Source organism: Lissotriton helveticus, chromosome 8 (genome assembly GCF_964261635.1).
Source record: "Lissotriton helveticus chromosome 8, aLisHel1.1, whole genome shotgun sequence".
Lineage (NCBI taxonomy): Eukaryota > Metazoa > Chordata > Amphibia > Caudata > Salamandridae > Lissotriton > Lissotriton helveticus.
The window spans coordinates 483,278,868-483,297,435 of NC_136069.1; the positions used below are offsets into that span (position 1 = coordinate 483,278,868).

Consider the following 18,568-nt stretch of genomic DNA (forward strand, 5'->3'; position numbering starts at 1 on the left):
AAAAGCTAATACATAGGCTTTTTCGTCCTACTCAGCTATGGCGGATATTCTCCCCTAACCTACTCCGTCTGTTGGAGTTTTATGAGTAAATGGGGTCTCTGAGAAAAGCACGACTATGGGGCATCTTACCAAGCAATAGCGATAATTTTCGCTATTGCTTGGTTAGAGACAAAATTTTACCGCTAAGCTGCGGCGATTTTTATCGCAGATAAACCTTGGTATTACCAAGGTTTATCGCAAATGCGTTAAAAAACCGCCGCAATGCATGAATATCGCTGAAAAGTCCGCGATATTCATGCATTACCGAGCTAATGCTCTTAGCCATGTTATCCACCTCCCATTGGATAACATGGCTAAGAACTGCTCAGCCCATTAAATCAATGGGGTAACACCCACAAAATCAAAGGACCTGGGTATCAATGATATAAACAAAACAATGGCCCTAGACTATTAATTAAATTGACTTAATCCATTTAGTGAATTGTAAATTAGAAATGCGATTCAATCTGCATTTGAGGAATCAAGCTGCATGGGAGAGAAAGGTTATTGAATAGGCAATGAACACCATACCCACATTTCAAAATTTGTATTTATCAGAAACGAAATGACACAGTTATTTACATTATCACGAAACAATAAAATAATACTTCGAATACACGGCGCAAAGACTGAAAGAGCTATAGTCAAAAGTGAGAAAGGGGTGCTCGAGTGATAAGAAGAAGTATGGAAAAGATTAAGGCATATGATTCAATTATTTACAAAAAACAAACAAGCGGTTCTGATTCCGCTGATTAACTAAGCCTGTCCAAATTGTTCTTGAGGGAAAACAGGGGGACAATGAGGGGTACAGGCACAGGAAATAAAAATGTCGACGTTTCGACCCTGACGCTCTAGGGAGTTTCACTTCCTCGGCTGCGGGTCTTCATCAGGACTTGGGGGGGGGGGGAAGGGAAGGTCTGGCCGTGATCACACCCGTTGTCTGGATCAGCCACCAACACAGCTGGGTAGGTGCGACTCCCTCCTGGCTGGTTAGGATTCACCTAGTTCTGATTTAGATGGTCACGTATTGGAGTTAACTCGTGGTATTGAAAATGAGACCGATATTGAATGAAGCAGAGGTTTTCTACCGGCGCCTCCTGGGCAATCCGGTAATACGAGAAGTTGTTAAGCCACCGTTTGTATAAGGGTTCCAAATATATGTTTATAGAGATGGAACTGCCACTGGTTCGTTCCCGTAAGGATACAGGTACTGGAGTTGCCTGCGTTATTATCTGCGACGTGGTCTCGGGTCCGGGTGTCGGGCATTAGTCACCGGCAATATTCCCAAACATATATTTGGAACCCTTATACAAACGGTGGCTTAACAACTTCTCGCATTACCGGATTGCCCAGGAGGCGCCGGTAGAAAACCTCTGCTTCATTCAATATCGGTCTCATTTTCAATACCACGAGTTAACTCCAATACGTGACCCTCTAAATCAGAACTAGGTGAATCCTAACCAGCCAGGAGGGAGTCGCACCTACCCAGCTGTGTTGGTGGCTGATCCAGACAACGGGTGTGATCACGGCCAGACCTTCCCTTCCCCCCCCCCCCAAGTCCTGATGAAGACCCGCAGCCGAGGAAGTGAAACTCCCTAGAGCGTCAGGGTCGAAACGTCGACATTTTTATTTCCTGTGCCTGTACCCCTCATTGTCCCCCTGTTTTCCCTCAAGAACAATTTGGACAGGCTTAGTTAATCAGCGGAATCAGAACCGCTTGTTTGTTTTTTGTAAATAATTGAATCATATGCCTTAATCTTTTCCATACTTCTTCTTATCACTCGAGCACCCCTTTCTCACTTTTGACTATAGCTCTTTCAGTCTTTGCGCCGTGTATTCGAAGTATTATTTTATTGTTTCGTGATAATGTAAATAACTGTGTCATTTCGTTTCTGATAAATACAAATTTTGAAATGTGGGTATGGTGTTCATTGCCTATTCAATAACCTTTCTCTCCCATGCAGCTTGATTCCTCAAATGCAGATTGAATCGCATTTCTAATTTACAATTCACTAAATGGATTAAGTCAATTTAATTAATAGTCTAGGGCCATTGTTTTGTTTATATCATAAGAACTGCTCAGGGCAGGTGTTAGCTTTTGGAGATATTCGCGCTTAGCGCGAATATCTCCAAAATTTGGTAATAGGAGATAGCGATGTTAGCGACTGTTTCCAGTCGCTAACATCTTGGCACGCCCACTTTGCATATCATTAGTGATAAATATCACTGACATGCAAAGTGGGGCCCAAGATGGTCGCTATCTCCTACTAGCTGTCGCTAACTGGTGTTAGCGACAGCTAGGTAATAGGGAGATAATTTTATCTCCGCTTTCTTGGCTTTTAAAGCCAAAAAAGCGGAGATAAACCCCCTTGATAATATGCCCCTGAGTTACTTCAGTATCTAGCTTTAAATAAGTGCCTTACCAAAATGTTGTGCACCATGTAGTGTAGTTCCTATATCCCTAAAAGGCTCTGCGCATTGGAATAACATACACTATAGATTTGACATAGGACTGAGGTCAGTATGTCTCTATCGAGTATATTAAACTTAATTGTATGTGTGTACGCCAGCTAAGTCAGAGGTCACTAGAAACTTTCTCAAATAAACAAGAAGGGATTAGTCTCGGACAACTACATAAATATGACAACTTTGTTTCCCCTAGAATCAGAACAATATCTTCAGAGTCATGGAAACAATAGATTACAGTTTCACTCAGTCAATCGTGCATGCTTCGTATCTACAGAGTTGCATAGAAATAGTGAGACGGGCATTTTCAATAAAAGGGTTTATTGAACAGTTTTATTTCTCATGCAAGAGATATGAACTGCTTCAATCGAAAAACAGAATTTGAAATAGACTATGTACAGCGTTAGCAGTAATATAAAATAATATTGTAATAGCATGGTTTTGTGGCTATCACATATTCATTAAAATATATACATAAATAACATAGGCTAAAATACTCAACTGGTGCTTCTAAATAATCCTACCCCAGTGTACCTAACCTAAGTCTGGTACTAGGGAAGAAGTAGGTTCTGTTTAGCTTTAGTTTAGTTATGCCAAGAATTGCCAAAGGTTTCTCTAGGTTCTAATCAGCTCCATACCTTAGAATGAGGGAGGGTGGTATCTCTTTCCCGAGACTCGATCTTTAACACCCGCAATGGGAATCAAAAACACTGGAGCTGGATTCTGGGCAAGGAAGATGACAGCGTCTTGTCAGTGCGTCAGCTGGAGAGTTGGCTTCCTTTGGGACCTGCTGTGGCGAGCTGCGTCGTGCAAGTAGGTAGTCGAACTGCATTGAACCACACTGTGCTTTGCCATAGCAAGTGAAGGTATATTTATACCTTGAAGGTGTTCAGGAATGCCAGTATTGACGTAAAAGTCGGGCATATGAACGTCATGAATGAACCCCTAATGAATAGATGTTCATGCATAATAAATGAATTCTTGGAGAAATCAATATCTAGGCAAGGGGTAGTCCCTACAGCTTAAGAGTCTGGTTTTCCAAGAAATCGTTGTGACATAGATGAACGGATGGAAGTAGCCATGCCGGTATTTGGGTAGCATGGGCTATGCCTAAATAAGGACTGGAATTCTATGCCTATATAAGGGCAATGTGAATTGTACCTATATAAGGGCATGAATCGGGAAATTCATACAGAATCGAAATCGACACACAACACACCGCTCAAAAGTCACACAACATGACGTCCCGTCTCACACTGCAGTCCGGACCGACCAAAGCCAGCTTCCCACAACTGGCTCTGTCGCCTGCACCGTGATCTGTCAGCACCACATCGAGCACCGCCTTCACTCCACCCCGCTGCCCTGGTTTCACTCACACTGATGGAAGACCATCACCGAGCAGCTGCCTGCACCGCGCATTGAGGGCGCCACACGCTGCACCGCTAAGCTTCACATTGCAACTGAGATCGTTGCCACGACCGGCTCGCACCAACGGGTCGCCTGCAACACAAAAGGTACTGTTTACGAGTCTGTCGATGCCCCTGACCGACGCAGTCAGATGGAACTGTTGGATTCTGTTATTTACAGCACTGCGGTTGCACCAGATGGAGCTACCGACTTCAAGGAACTGTGTTTTTAAAGTATTTGTGCAAAGTGTATATTTTTAAAGTGCTGTTTGCTGGATTTTGGTCGTTTTGGTCTTGTTTTAGATATATAAAAATATTGGATATTTGGAAAAATCCCCATTATGGGACTGTGCACCAGCATCCCCCAGGACCAAGCCATTGAAGTAGTAAAGAAGAACCTAGACAAAAGGCTAGCACCAACTTGGATTCCAACTGAATTCTTAGTGGAGCTTCTTAAAATAGCCCATGAAAAAGAATTACTTCACCTTCCAAAACGCATACTATCTGCAATGCAAAGGCGTGGCTATGGGGGCAGGCTTCACCCCCAGCTTGGCTAACCTTTACATGGATGACTACGAAGACACACATCTGTATGACGCAATCAATCCCTTTCTTAACAACATATCAATATGGAAGCACTACACTGATGACGTGCTTATGGTGTGGACTGGCACAGAACAAAGTCTCACAGAATTTAAAACATGGCAAAATGGCAAATGCAAGCAGTCCAGATATATAATTCACCATGTCCTATAGTAATGAGGCTATCAACTTCTTGGACATTACCATACAGAATGAAAAAGGAAGACTCTTCACCACGCTATATACCAAACCAACCGCAATCAACACACAGTGCCCACACCACAGTTACTCAATACGTGTTTTCAAGGGGTAAGAAACCAATTTATTGTCGCTTCCCTAGACAACAATACTTTGTGTCCATTATTTTATATCTTTTTCATATTTGCAAAAACTTATAACAGAAAAGAAAACAATAAATTGAAATATTTACAAGGCTAAATAGACTCTATCCAAACATTAAAGACAAAAATTATTTACACATTAGAAAACATTTCTACATCAAGCATTACAAAAATGATGATAATTATATCACAAACAACAGTTATTATAATCAATTAATGAGAAAAGGTAAGTTTGGGGGAGAAAATAACGGCAGTGTTGTTTGGGAAAAATAATTTGCCCTCCTTAGGATACTAGGACCGGCCGGTCCAGTATTCAAGTGTCTATAAGCCATTGAGTCACTTATTTTCTCCCTCACAGAGACTGGCACCACTTTTCATCATTTGGGAAAGACTTACCAGATAAGACAACACAGTAACTGCAACAGTCAGAACGTCATATATGCCATACGATGTCTCTGTCACAAAATCTATGTTGGACAAACGACCCAAAAAGCAAAGACACAGATTTTCCAACACCAAAGTAGAATCTGCTGCGGGGTCCAAGAAGCACCCATTGTGGAACATTTCACGACAAGTAACCACAACGCACAAGACCTACGCTGGTGGGTACTGGAAAAAGCTACTCTGCACCCCAGAGGTGGTAGCATACTCCAGCTGTTGAACTACAAGGAGTGCAGATGGATCCATCTCCTCGACTCAGTTAAGAATGGGTTAAATGAACTTGAGGAAACTTACAAACAAATTATCACTCTATAAATACTTCCTCCACCGCTCAGCCATCCACATCACCTGAACACCAACCAAATGGTTAACCTCACTCTTGCATACACCTACATAACATAACTAAAACTTTTATTAAGTTTTTCTTCCGGGCCCAAACTTATGAACGATTTATATTGTATGCGATTTCCAACTGTTATTTGGTGTGACATTGGTTCTGTATCTAATAATTATGTGTTTTGATACTGTAAGATTTTTTTTTTATAATTTGCCTACCTTCTGTAACCAGTGAGACATGTAAATGTAAATGTTCTGCATTTAATTGTAATGTAGTCACTTTTCTTTCAAACCACGCCCAGAGAGACATGCAAACACGATCCTTTGACTAAAATCCTATCTTGCCCTCTCTGCCACAAAGGGCTTCCTGAGCGGCAGACCATAGCGTTCATAATATGATTTTTTAACTCTAAGGTTTAAACATATACACATTCTGGCAGACATTCCTTGAACTGCGCAAATCACATGGGCTGCTACGAGCACTATGACACGTACGCCCGGCCCCCACATGACTCTACTGACAGGCGTGCACATTGCATGCACGCCTGGATGCTTACATTAGGTGGGTTTGGGGGGCAGTCGAGCCGCGAGGTCTGCCCACCAGGCAGATTTGGTATGGGGAAGGGGAGAACGCAAGAGCTGCCATTTCGCTGCTTTGGGCTGCCTGGGAGTAGCCCAAAGGCAGCCCAACTTCAGAATTCCAAGCCCAATGGGTTTATAGGGGGTGCACGCGTTTTCCCAGCCACCATTTTAGGTACTGGTGACCTGGTGGCTGGTAGCGTGGTAGTGAGGTGTTTTTTCTGGTCCCCGCCCACCCTCCCTGGGCTTAGGGTTTTTGGGGAGGCATTTTCTGCAGGCAGATTTGTGGTTAGGGGGGCTTTATTTTGGAACAGGTGCATAGGGGGATGTTATGTATAGTTGTCGCTTGGAACAGGTGCTGGCGGAGTTGTTTTTGAAGTTGGCCAAGTTTGGCTGGAGTTTGGTAGGTTATCGTTAAGTTTGGGGAGTTGGGGAACGGGAGCGGGGAAAGGTTAAGCAGTTTGGAAGTCACATTAGAGGGTAGTTAGTTACAGTTGCAAGAAGGCAAATAGGACTGTAGGTCTTGGGAGGCTTGAAGTTATAATGTATATGATAAAATTGTGTATTATGTAATGTATTTGAAGTTATATTTTGTATCTTGCAGGGAGGGGGATTTTTATCATGTGGGGATCGTAGGGGTGGTGGAGAGGAAAAGTAAAGGGGGTCAGGTAATTCGATGTTTAGAGAGGTTTTAGTTTTTTAAGGCAGATTGCCAGTTTAATAAAGTGTGATGTGCACCTGTTTCAATAAAGCGGCCTTTTACACACACACAAATGGTGGTTGGTGTGCTTGTCTCCCCCTTCCTCCCTCCCAACGTGCTTCGCGCCCCAGCCTCACTCTTCACCGGAGAGCGAGAGACGGCAGGATGCGGCTTGATCCCGGTAAGGAAAAATGAGACAATTATCCCTTTACAAACGCGTCTTTGCATTGTGCATTTACAAGGCAAAGAGAGATGCTTATCTCTTCACGAACGCGGCCTCGCGTTGTTAGTAGCTTTCAGGGAAAGAGATGTTTATCTCTTTACGAACGCGTCTTCTCTTTGCTGGCACCTTAATTTATGAGGCATTCACTTCCATGTTTTTCATTAACTCGCACTGACTGGCCACAGACTCCAACCGAACGGTGGAGATCCGACGTCTAAGAAAGAAATTAATTAAGGTTAGTTAACTTATGGATCACTGTCCTATGTCTGAAACTCTAATTAATCGTTTGAAGCACCCTATAATCGTGCAGGTACTGATCCAATAACTATTACCCCCCCAGGTAATTCTGACTGATTTGCACGGACCATTAACCGGATCAGACCCCCTTCTGCAGAGACTATTTAGCATTCTGCAATTCGGTAACCCAAATTTTACCACTAATATTTCACTTTGGCTTCCGCTTTTAACACACACCTGACTCTAATTTTAATTAAACTAACAGGCTACATACCTCCACCGCCCCCCCCTGTCCTGAAAAAGACCCACCCAGACGCATCACAAATTGCGTAACAATTTGGATCGAAACGTCGACGCATACCATCTGTCATTACATTGCCCATGAATACAAGGCAGCCATTGAATGGACTCTGGGCCGTATGTATAAAATTGTAAAGACAAACCAGAATTTTCTCCCCCTGTTCACTGCACTTCAATTTATGTATTGTACATAGTGTGTTTTTTTCGTATCACCTATCCCCACAAGTCACCACAGTCACTTGATTCCCTTTCTGCGCGATTAAATATGTATATTGTTCTAGCCTCCAATATTTGATATTAAAATCTCAAATATATGATTTGAAACTTACTTCCGGTGCGTGTTATATTGTTCGTTCACTAAACATTTTGGATGTGATTACAAGTAAATAGTGTCTTGAATCTAAAAAGAAATTGTTATACCCGCAGAACCGTTTGTTTTTGTTTAAACTTAAATCCCAGGTTCTGAGGGTCACTGTGCCACCCCATTGTTGCTTCTAAAGAAGACACACTGAGAGCACAAAGTACATGAGGTATGATCATCCATTAAAATTTCTGTCCTTTTACAAATGATTTCATCCTTAGAGTTTGTGTTTTCTTTGCATTCCGAGTGATAATCCCTATCCACACACAGCAGAAATGATAGAGCTCCTCCGAATACATTTCGACAAAAGAACATTTCAACAGTAAAAATGTATTTATTTTTCCTTCACAGCACTTACAAGTCGTGGTATTCATAGGTGAGCTTAATTAAGTAATTAAGTGGCAGCTGTTGCTATGATTTACAGAGCATGATTAACTCCGAGACATGAACCATAAATTGTATAATAAATGTAAATATTGTTATACACTAAAACACTAACAGTTCTTTAGATAGAATTGACATATTCCTAGGTTTATTTTATAATAGTGCCTAACATATTACTTACACTTTCAGAATAGTGATGGATTATTTTATATAATTTTCAAAGAAATATTTACTGTATTAACTTACTCATTTATTATTCAGTGATTTGCATGCAAAAAGTGCAATTGCTAAGACAATGCAGTGATTACTAATCAACATTCAGATAATTTTTCTTTCTCAGTGGGTGCTGAATTTTATTCAAGCAAGCAAATTCAACCATTCCAGTTCCTGATTCAATATCTTGGAAAACAACAAATACATCTCCTTAATAAGATTTTGGGTTTGATGTGGGGATTTGTATCAATGTAAATCCACAAATTCCTGAGGGATGTACTGACTCATCCATCATCATAATTACGGTCATCGGTTACTGTCAATACCGTATTACAACATGGAGGTCTTGATTCTAGTGGCTTCATTCCCACCACTGGTAATCTCACCAATGATGGATTTACCACTATTGTGGAGAGTATGCAGATTTTGTATTACTGTGCGCCTTTAAATCACACCCTCGGAATTGAAATGCAGTTACGCATCACCACTTTACACATCATGAAGTGAAAGGGCCAGTCAACAAATTGTGTTTATATACGACCTATCTTAGGTGTACTTGCGACTCAGCTCGTTAATTTTTTTGAGGCCTTCTTTGTTATTGATGGTTTTGTGGACTGTGATAAGGAATGGAAAGGCAGAGGGCAGCTCAACCCGGCTGCTTAACTTCTGATGCCCCCAGTGGAGGCATCGGAGTTTGTCAGCCAGATCCTTCCTCCCAGCTCGTTCCAGAGCGTCCTGCAGGATCTTCGTCTTGTTGAGTTTATTCCAAGATTTTTCATACCTATGTTGTGAAAAGATATTTTTATTAATATAAGGACTGCAACCATGTTACGTATCCAATATCTAAGGGATTTTCAAATGTTTATTTATTAGACTCGACTGAAATTAACTTGTACCTAATCATCAACCATTCCCATTCCTTCTCTGAGATGATAAAGAGAAGCAAATTAATAATTTATCGATTAGTTATTCAAAACTGAATCAAAAAGTCATACACCAGCCTTCAATACAGAAACAAGAACCCTATTAATCTGGAGATGGCTCACACTACGGTAAAATATATAGGGGCATATTACCAAGGGGCTTATCGCCGCTTTAGCGGGAATTTCTCCCGCTAAAGCGGCGATAATTGTATCGCCCTATTACCTGGCTGTCGCTAACACCAGTTAGCGACAGCTAGTAGGAGATAGCGGGCATTTAGGTGCCCACTTTGCATGTCAGCAATAATTATCGCTAATGACATGCAAAGAGGGCGTGCCAAGATGTTAGCGACTGGAAACAGTCGCTAACATCTCTATCTCCTATTACCAACTTTTGAAAATAATCGCGCTAAGCGCGATTATCTCCAAAAGCTAACGCCTGCCCAGAGCTGTTCTTAGCCATGTAATCCAATGGTAGGTGGATTACATGGCTAAGAGCATTTGCTCTGTAATGCATGAATATCACTGACTTTACAGCGATATTAATGCATTTCGGCCGATTTGTATCGCTTAGGAGATAAACCTTGATAATAGCAAGGCTCCTAAGCGATAAAAATCGGCGGAGCTCGGCGATATTAATGTTGCCGCTAAACCAGCATAGCGATGATTATCACTAGTTGTTGGTAATATGCCCCATAGTTTATAAAAATGTTACCATAGAACAAAATCGGAAATTACTAAATGAATATTACAACCCCAATTAATTTTTTGCAAGAGGTATTCAATCTAGAGCACGTGTAGAATTTCAATTAGTTATCTGACCACTTTGCAAAAAACATACAGTGACAATACAAGATATACGATATCTGTTCAATATGCTTTCTGATATTTTGTTCATCACATGTGACATAGCAACAAATGCAAAATAAGTGAATCACGTTTTTGTAGGTTGCTTGCATAGTATACAATGGGAAGTAAATATAGAACAACTAGACCAGATTGCGCTAACTTCCAGATGGGTATCTGTTAAACATGGCCCTTTCTGCAGGATCACCCACAAACATTTTGCATTCACTCCTCCCATTTTTGCTGTATTTGTTTTTGTTCACCTCAAGACTCTGCACACTTTACCCCTGCTAACCAGTGCTAAAGTGCATGTGCTCTCTGCTTAAAACATGTTAGATTGGCTTATACCCTATTAGCATATTTAATTTACTTGTAAGTCCCTAGTAAAGTGGCACTACATGTGCCCAGGGCCTGGGGCCTGTAAATAAATGCTACTAGTGGGCCTGAATCACTGGTTGTGCCACCCACTTACGTAGCACTTTAAACATGTATAAGGACTGCCATTGTGGAACCTATGTGTGCAGTATAAACTGCCATTTTAACCTGGCAAAATTCAACCTTTTACGAGGCCCAAATCTTCCTTTATAATACAGATAACGCCCTATGGTAGCAGGGGCGGTACGTCTATTAAGGCACTTGGGCGTTGCCCCACTAATTAATTTGAGGGCAGGCACGAGTCGAGTTGAGTAACAAGGGTACGTGCTGTTGCCGTCACTCTCAGTCTCAATTTGCAAATTACAATCCCAGGCCGCCGGAGGCAGTCGGCTCAGAGGGGGGCGGGGCAGCAGGAGTTCAGTGCAAGTGCATCGACAATATGTATCAGGTGGTCGGTGGAGTGCACAGCAAGAGTGCGCATGTTCAGTTTATGGCTTAACAATTTTTGCTTCCAGCCCGAATATGCGCACTAGGATGCTAATTAGAAGAGCGAGGGTTGTTATATGCCACTCTTCTAATGAACAGCCTAGTGCACATGTTTGGGCTGGTAGCAAAAATTGTTAAGCCCTAAACAGGACATGCACACTACTACTCCAGCCAATCCTGTCACTGCTGCTGGAGCAGCGTCTGCATTGGCTGAGACGTAGGCGGTGGGGTAAGTTCGCCCCTGCGCTCTGAAAAGTGCATTCACTGTAGGCCTCTGGACCGTGTCCCCCTGTCTGTGCTTAGCGAAACCGGTTAAGTCTTAAGTGTACGCCACGGGCCGGAGTGGGACAATGACATCTATTTGTAATGCGTCCCAGGGGTCAACAATTGGTATTCGGCCCGAAAATAACAAGCAAGTTGTTAAAGGTAATTCGGCCACCCATTTCCAAACAGGTCAGAAAACAATACTATTCTCCGTGGCTTGCTTGCATTTTAGACATGGTTGCTAGGTACATCTGTCACGTCCTGCAAATGAATAAGAATTGTCAATGAATGTATGTTTTACACTGTCTTTCTTGATCTCCTGTGCTTGCCCTGACGTGATAATCTCTGCTACCAACGCTTCCACTGTTTTCACGAGACACGCTGTCGACCCTCTCCTCTCCTGCTTCACTCCATTTTTGTACAGTTATCATACACTTTCAGTACCCTGAACGTGAAACTTCAGTGTGACTTTCCATATCAACCCAGATGCTTTAGCAACCAATAACATACAATCTACAATGAAGGAGATAAGTAAGTAAGACTCAAAAGTAACAGAAAGGTGTGTGTCAGTGTTGGCTCAGATATTTCCTTCAGTATCCAGGACAATTCCCGCCTGTTCCTTACATACATGCTACCACATAGTGCCAGAGGATTAAGACCCAACCAACTTTCCCTTACAGGCATGCTATCCTACAAAGAGAACCCAGTATCCTACCATCTCTACTGAGCAGGCTAACTAAACTCAGTGACCCGAAGGATACAGGAATCACCCTCATGACCCTCCGAGGGATGCTGCCAATCAGGCACTTGGGATCTAGGCACCCGACCGGTATCTCCCTAATGGTGAAATAGCTTACAATGCAGATGAAGGGATCAAGTATCTCACCAGCCTGTCCCTGTTCCCATGCATACACCCTGCAGATATAGGATATACATGGCCCATGAGCCTGTCCCTTCTATCCACATGTGAGGCTCATGCCATCGCTTTCTTAGGCTTGCACTAGCACATTCCCTATCCACGTCCTGTGCACGGCATTGCAGTACCTATATATAGGCTCATAGCCAGGAATAGAAAGTGCCACGGAAAAGCTGTTTCTCTGGTTGGCAAATTAATTACTTTGTATTGTAAAGGACTTCAGAATCCTGTCTCTTCCTAATAGAATCCTAACTGCTGGGATGAATGGGTTCTGACAGCAGTGATTATGCAGTTGCTTCTAGTTGGCGCTAATATACTGTGCGAGCATTTTCCCATCTGTGGACTGTTACAATCTCACCTTTTCATGACACGGCTGACACATGTGGGCCAATTATCTGTCATGTATGTTATCGTGTTCACCCGATTTTGCACATGATTGTGAATTGATTCAAATTGGCCTATTTTGTACCGGTAGTTGGGATTGTTTCCTCTATGTCTTGAAGGGGTCATCTGCCCAGTCTCACTCTCTGCACTTCTTTACTCTTCCATAATTTCGATATTTTTTACGTGTGTTCATTTGTCACCTCTGTGGCTACATCCGTTTAGGGTAAAGCTGTGATTCTGTGTGCCTTTTGTTTATGTATGCATTCTTATGTGTGTACCTATGTTTACATTTATATAGCGCTATAGTTAACTTTACTACTCCTAAACTGAAAAAATCCTAACTTTAAGACTTTCGGTATTCACAGAAGGCATTTAGGAGTTCTAAAATTTAGGACTCCTAACTTCTGTGAATAACGAAATGAGTAAGTGCCTTCGGTGAATACCGAAATGAGTAAGTACCTTCTGTGAATACCAAAATGGTAGTAAGTTTAGGATTTTGTCTTAAGTTAGTTCTGGGAATCGGGCCCTCTATTCATGCACTTCAAAATATACACACTACAATCTTCAAAGCACATACATCAGCTTTTACTCTTATTTTAACATAAATTAAGCACAAGTAATAAATATTACATATTCATTCAACAAAACATTTTCAGCAATCCAGAGTTTAGGAATTTGTTGTAATTTTGCTTGATTTCATGAACGCCCAATGCATTTTGGGCCAATTGGGCCCTTCCTCAGGGGCCTTATATCTACAAAATATATGTATAAAGACATTTTTTAAAGCTTTACTCAAATGTGCTCATAATTTTAATGCATCATGGCATGGAAACATCGGAATTATGCAAGCCAATACAATAAAACACTTTCTTTTTAGTTATACTATTCCACGTGACAGAATGCTAATGAAAACCAAAAATAAATGTCCGCAGGCGTGGCTAGCAGCCGAAGAACATGGCCGCAGCTTAGAGAGAGCTTTACCCTGTCGATCCGCATACTATTCCAGCAGCCTTCTCGCCCAAAATCCCGGGCTGAGGTGGCGGAATACTCGAAGTATCTGGCGACCGCAACCTGGGTCGGAAAGAATGCTCCCTGGGGCACTGGCGGTGGTGAAATGTACAGCGGCCTAGCACAGCAGAGTAAGCCGGGGACTAAAGTTTAAGGTGTATCCGGCGGAGGCAGATCGACGTACGGGACAGACGGAGGTGCTGGGGAGGAACGGCTGACGGCAGACAGCGCAGAAGCAGCGCCCATTTCTCACCGGGATAAAGCGTAACACATCCTCCTGTGCCGCACACCGTCTGAAAGACCCGGTAAGCGCCACGGACTGTGATATAACTGCCGCTCCGCGGGCTGCAGGCGCTTCTCGCTGATGCTGGGAGCGGGCAGGCAGTAGTGGGACTGTCGGCCACCCTCCCCTCACTGTGCACATTCAAACCTAGGGCCCAAGATTAGCGGCACCCCGGTTGCTTTGCCGCAACACGAGCACTTAGACCGGCGGGAGGACAGTAGCACCGCGCGTCTCCCACAGTGAAGGGCAATAGGGGGACCCGCTGTTCGGCACCATCTTGTCGAGACAGAGAGTGCTCGCAGTGAACAGTGCCCCAGAACTGCAGTGCCTTATTAGGTGGTGCGCACAGGTGGATTCACAAGGACAACACTGACCCAGGGAAGAAAGTGAGAGCGCTGAGAGGGTGGAGTGGTGGTGTGAAAACCGACAGGCAGCGTGGGCTAAGATAGCTCTCAGGCAGGCGACGGTGATTAGCATTCCTGACCCCCTGGACTTAGTGTGCATGCGTCCAAGCTGCCACGATGAGCAGTAGGAATCCAAAAGGCCTTAACCAGTCAAAGCTGGACAAATATGCATATGCCAAAACACAGACGGACCCATCGAACAAGGATACTCCGTCTACAACCGGCGCGAGTACTGTCGAAACACAAGAGGTGACTCTAGAAGATATCATGCAGTGGTGGCTGGTGACATCTGAAAGTGGTGGGGCATAATTACTGTACTGTGGCGAGCGAGCGTAGCGAGCAAGTCCGATCCACCTACAAGGGGTTCCCCGAGAAAATTTTGAAAAAAGAGTGGGCAAATGGTGCATTCTCAAGCAAATTTGAGAAAGAGGTGGCTTGGCAATCACATCTCTGTGAGTAACCAGGCAAGTCTCTATGCACTTGCACAGATACATCGCTCTCCCTGCATTCACATAGGCACACTACTCACCCTGCACTCATAGACCCATTGCTCACCCTTCCCTGACACGTCACTTAGCCTGCATTCACCCATCCACATTACTCACCCTGGACTCACACAGGCACACTGCTCAACCTGCACTCAAGACAGTTTTAAATGTGGCGTAGTCGACCCTCATACCTTTCAGCCCCAGAGTTATGATACCTGCTGCCCCAATAATAGATATGCCCCATTTAAAGCCTACTATATAGTCCTGGATCTACCAACACAGTCTAAACAAAATGGCTCAAAACGGAAATCCTCGTCCTAGCGCTGTTCCAAGTGAAGGCACGTTCACGGTATGCATTGTCAAGAGAAACAAGTCCCATCAATGGCACAGAGAGGCGCATAGAAGCAATTCATGACATGGATTTCAGTAATAGCACCTAGATGGGAGCGGTGGGCAACCTTCCTTCAACTAATGGAAACCCCTTCAGAAAAGCACTGTCCCCTTTGTGGCTGAAATCCACCTCATTCGAGTCAGTAGAGTGTCAGCGAATGCATGGACAGTGACTCTGCCCTCCTGCCAGTGTTCCGACAAACACAATTAAAAGTTTCAAAGGGCTTTAAATGAAACTCTCTGCACTGGTTAAATTAGGGCTAAAAGACGCCATTTCATAAAAAATTAGAACAATTTACTGGCTTAAAACACAATCCATAAGCCCGCTTAAAATGTATAAGTGCCTCGAAGGGTCTGTATGCACATAGCATCAGTCCAAACCCGACACTGGGGCATCTCCTGCACGCTCACCTCTGATGGCGTGCACTTACTAACGGTGCCTTCAACAAAATGCGGAAACAGAGAAACCAGGCGCTTCTACGCCATGTGCCAGCCCAAACAACCTGGACAGCGACAGTACTCTCTGTTATACTTTCTATTTATAAATGCACCAGCATGTTTCCAGAGGCCTTGGTTCGACTGTTCTCCGTTTACCATGCTGCTGCTCTACACCCTCCTTGCCACAATTGCTTTCTTTTATGCGCCCTGATTCCTTGAAGTTGGTGGCAGCTGACGGGCAGGACTCGAGGCAGCAGAAGGCCTGCACTTCCAGCCCCCGTGCCCCAGGGCACACCTGCCCCTGCCCGCAGCTTGGCATCACCTCTGCAATCCTTTAGGCACTCATGGCGGGAAGGTGGCGATCAGAACAAGAGGGTACAACAAAAGTAAATGATTCACATACCCTGACGTTTCCCCGCCGAACTGCCTCTCAGGGTGAAAGTATCAGTCAGGGGCGGCCATAAAAAAGCACTTCGAAAGCTAAAGATGAGCTTTCTGCCCTGATGCTGGAGCTTGAAGGCTGCTCTCTGTCTGTCGCAGGCACTTTAAACACATCAATGCGCTCCCAGTTCTTAGTGGTTGCAACATTTGTTCTACTGTCCACAGCTGGTTCCTTCTTTCCGGCCTCTGTTTTAGTAAACACGATCAGGCCCCTCCGTCCACAGCTTCAGGATCAGTCAGGCTTTTTTCCCCCTAACGTTTTCAAAAGCAAAACCATGCAGACAGTCTTACACATGATACAGCAAAGTATTCAGGAGAGGAGGAGGGCGGATGTCATGCGGGGGGAGAATTATAAAACAAAACTTACCTCACTCACGAGTCACCGCTGGTCCGGGTCCGCGCCACCTCTGCTCCCCTTGGCGCCTTCATGTCACGAATGGTGGCACTGGACTGGCAGCCCCCCTCAGCCAATCCGAACGCTGCTGCAGCACCAGGATTGGCTTGGGGCACAGCTTACTACTCGCCCCCAGCACGCCCATTAGGAGACCGAAGGGCTCCTAATGGGCATGCGCAAAAAAGCGCAAACACAAGTGCGCATGAGTGGGCACGGGTAAAAAATTCACCCTCCATCCCCACTCATGCGCACTTGTGTTGCTGCCTGTTGCCCTGTGACAATCATGTCAATCAACATGATGCCAGACCGCCCACCCCCTTCAGACTCTGATGGGGGTGGGCGGTCTGACATCATGCTGACTGACATGATTGTCAGTTCTCCCGCCTTGGCTCGCGTCTTTGAACCTAAGTAAACTCAGTTTAAGTTCTGATAAATGCCGAGGGAGCTCCGGGCGGCTGCGGGCGGGGGGGGGCTACGCCCCCACACCCCAATAGACGCACCGCGCCTGATATCATGACCACTTTCAATAAAGTGGATTCGCGCATTGGAACTCTTGCAGTGGATCTCGCCTTAATTTGTGCTGACTTCAATAAAATGTCAACAAAAGTATCGGAAGTAGAAATTACTACGGCAACTTTGACGACTGATACGGCCACCCTTAAAAAGCAAGTACAGCAGTTCATGACAGACAATAAGCTATTGGCTACAAAGCTGGAGGACCAGGAGGGGCGATCGCAGCGGAACAACATCCACCTTATTGGTGTGCCGGAGCGGACAGGTGGCCCAGCCCTTGATTGGTTTGTTGAAGACCTAATCACGACCCACCTTCAGCCACGAGGCCTGTCCAACTACTTCTCTGTCGAAAGGGTGTATCGGGTCCCTGGAGGTAGGCTGAAGCCAGGGCACCCTCCACTCCCAAGTTAGGCCCGTATCTTCAATTTTAGGAACTGGGATGCGATATTGCAAGCTGCACGCACTGCTCCTCCATTACGAATAGACAATGCAGTCATTACAATTTTCCCAGATTACACTGCAGTAGTCACGAAACAGCAACGAGGATTTCTTGTATCCAAAAAGGCTCTCCATGAATGGGGAATCAAGTATTCAATGCTGTTTCTGTCCAAGTTGCTGGTGGAAGCTGAAGGTAAAGCGTGGTTCTTCACGTCGCCAGAAAATGTGTATAAAAACCGGGGGAGGGCCACCATTTTAAAAAGCGCTGCCTTTCCCAGCAATGTCAGTTGTAAATTGTGCCAATATGTCTTGTCTCTTCTAAGCCACTCCAGGGGGAGCCTCACATTTTTGGGAAAAAATGTGTCGGGTTTGGGTGTCACGTAAATGCCTAAGTACTTAAAGGTACCGTCAGTGATCTGTAGCGGACAATAAAAATAATAAAATCATAAACACAAATAAAAAACCTGTCATGTTCAAATCTGATTGTGACAATACCACATGAGTCTAATACAGTATCTGTACACAATTCTTATAAAAAGTATGAATTGTCTATTTTTTATTTCATACCTTTTGGATCCTGAGTTTCAATCTTTTGATCCAGTAAATCTCCCTTTGGAGCAAGAATCTAGTCAGATCCCTGCCTGGATATTGTACAACTTTCTCTAACACTGAAAACTGCAGTTGGGCAATGCTATGTCGTGCCTCTAACCATTGTGCAGCTAAGCTGCTGTTTTTATTCTGATTCCTAATGGTGCTTTTATGTTCAGAAATACAGATTTTTAGCTTATGATCAGTTTTGCCTACATATAACTTGCCACAAGGACAATTGATGTAATAGATTAGATTAGAGGAATTACAATCTGAGTTGTGTAACAATCTAATGGACTCTCCTCTGAGTGGGTGATGTATCATAACTCCACTGATTACATTGTGGCAATATACACAATTTGTAAATGTTTTCATTCCTTTATG

General features: G+C 43.9%; 1 protein-coding gene across 2 annotated transcripts in view; it reads right to left on the bottom strand.

Annotated features, from left to right (window-relative positions):
• Positions 1 to 8,325: 8,325 nt before the first annotated feature.
• Positions 8,326 to 18,568, bottom strand: part of LOC144772811 (uncharacterized) — a 118,507-nt gene continuing 108,264 nt past the window's right edge. For both annotated transcript variants that reach the window (XM_078657390.1, XM_078657389.1), the window contains one exon: positions 8,326 to 9,389. In XM_078657390.1, the coding sequence (XP_078513516.1) occupies positions 9,155 to 9,389 (235 nt within the window). In that variant the 3' untranslated portion in view covers positions 8,326 to 9,154. The remainder of the gene's footprint in view (positions 9,390 to 18,568) is intronic.